Source organism: Panthera onca, chromosome B2 (genome assembly GCF_046562875.1).
Source record: "Panthera onca isolate mPanOnc1 chromosome B2, mPanOnc1 haplotype 2, whole genome shotgun sequence".
Lineage (NCBI taxonomy): Eukaryota > Metazoa > Chordata > Mammalia > Carnivora > Felidae > Panthera > Panthera onca.
The window spans coordinates 872,230-874,445 of record NC_138343.1 but is presented as its reverse complement, the minus strand read 5'-3'; the positions used below and the strand labels follow the sequence as shown (position 1 = coordinate 874,445).

The 2,216-nt window shown below is 44.0% G+C and overlaps 1 protein-coding gene across 1 annotated transcript; it reads right to left on the bottom strand.

Moving 5' to 3' along the window:
* Positions 1-1,057: 1,057 nt before the first annotated feature.
* On the bottom strand, positions 1,058-2,002 carry LOC132666548 (olfactory receptor 2H2-like). Its single transcript, XM_060614556.1, has one exon. The coding sequence runs from the start codon at positions 2,000-2,002 to the stop codon at positions 1,058-1,060; it is 945 nt and encodes a 314-aa protein (XP_060470539.1).
* Positions 2,003-2,216: the final 214 nt, after the last annotated feature.

The window sequence follows — 2,216 nt, the reverse complement described above, 5'->3', positions numbered from 1 at the left end:
ACACACACACACACACAGTGGAGTATTACTCGACAATCAAAAAGAATGAAATCTTTCCATTTGCAACAACATGGATGGAGCTAGAGGGTATTAAGCTAAGTGAAATTTGTCAGAGAAAGACAAATATCACATGACTTCACTAATATGAGGCCTTTAAGACACAGAACAGATGAACATAAGGGAAGGGAAGCAAAAATAATAGAAAAACAGGGAGGGGGACAAAACAGAAGAGACTCTTAGATATGGAGAAGAAACAGAGGGATACTGGAGGGGTTGTGGGAGGGGGATGGGCTAAATGCGCAAGGACCATTAAGGAATCTACTCCTGAAATCATTGTTGCACTATATGGTAACTAATTTGGAGGCAAATTAAAAGAAAAATAATAATTAAAAAAAAAGAAAGCCATTTCATTACAACAGAGACTCAGAATGAACTAGAAACAGAAGTCTATTCCTGTAAGTGGGGGCTTGGTATGTCAGGGCTCAAACTAAGAACCTGGATCCAGAGACCAGTGAGTGTGGACTTCTCCTTGCTCAACACTTTGCACTGAGCAGCTTTGGGCACATGACACATCAGCAGTGGTCCTGCTGAGGTGATGAAGCAACAGTGACTCAGAACCAAGACCCACCAGGTCAGAGTACTAGATGCCTCAAAACTTTAGGACTTTTGCTAGACTAGACATTTGGATGAAAATTATGGTTGAGCTTGGAGGAAAATAGCAAAGAAAAAAATAAATGGCAAGGCACAAAACACATTCTTGTTCTTGTATTTTTCAAGTCTGTGTTTCTTTTGTCCCCCCAGTTCAACTGTATTGAGCATTCTTTAAGACAATGGTTATTAAATCTACTCATTTCTATACCATACTGTACCTCCGTCAGCACCCTGCAGAAAGTAAGGGCCTAATCAGCTAATGATGAATGAACCTGAAATCGCAGCTTTGAATGCAACACAGCTATTTCTCCCCTACTTTTTGGTGAGGAGGTAAAGCTTCAGCTTTTTGCGATGAGGTTATTCTCTCTTCTCAGGTTAAGCAAGAGACCAACATGTGCCAACTGCTTCAGTTATTCTGGGAATCCCAAGTCCTCCTCCCCAGTCTTATTAGTGCCCCCTTGACCTCCCTGTTCCTTAGAGTGTAGATGAGTGGATTAAGTGCTGGGGTTGCAACGGTGTAGAAAAGGGTGAGGAACTTGCCCTGTTCTTGAGCATAGCGGTTCTTGGGTTGGAGATAGACAGCTGTCACTGTGCCATAGAAGAGGGACACCACAAGAAGGTGAGAAGTGCAGGTGCTGAATGCCTTCCGCTGCCCTGCAGCTGACTTTATTCTCAGCACAGCCTTAGCAACAGCCCCGTATGAGGAAAGGATGATGACCAGGGGTAGCACCAGAAAAATGATACTAGCTATGCACATCTGGATTTCATTGTAGGTTGTGTCTGCACTGGAAGCCTGAATCAGGGCTGGGACTTCACACACAATGTCATCCACCCTGCGGTGGGAGCAGAAGGGTAACTGGAGGGTGGCAGGAGACTGGACCAGGGACTGAACCAGGCCAGCCCCCCATGCAAGGATGGCCAGCTGCAGACAAAATTTGGGGTGCATGATAGCAGTATATTGCAGCGGGTGACACACTGCCACATAGCGGTCCATAGCCATGACCACAAGAAGGACACATTCGGTGGCCCCAAGCCATAAGAAGACATAGAGTTGAAAAGCACAGCCAATGTAGCTGATGGTCTTCTCTGGACCCCAGAAATTAACTAACATCTGCGGAACACAGCTGCTGGTGAAAGAGAGGTCTAGCAGGGAAAGGTTGCAAAGAAAGAAATACATGGGAATGTGGAGTTTAGGGTCCTTTGAGGAAACAAGAATAATGACCATATTTCCTGCAAGAGTCAAACAATAAAAGATCAGAACAACCCAGAAGAGTATCTTCTCCAAATATGGCTTCTCAGAGAAGCCCAGGAGGATGAAATCACTGTGGCTGTCATTGCAAACTGTGATCATAGCTTCTGGAGCAGTCACCTTTTTGGGGGAATGGTTCAAAAGTAGTTGCTCAAAAGCCTGTGATGGTTCCAATACAGAAACAGGAAGACATGTTACTCCTTTCTACTCAAGGATGAGATTCTGCCTCCTATAGTGCAGGGAAAAATAAAAGATTCAGTGACTTATTCTAATCTTTGATACCCATTATTCATTATCTATTTCTATTCCTCTTACA

What these genes read in the sequence shown, in the direction of transcription:
- LOC132666548 (XM_060614556.1), bottom strand. Translation starts at nt 2,002, where the DNA reads ATGATCACAGTTTGCAATGACAGCCACAGTGATTTCATCCTCCTGGGC.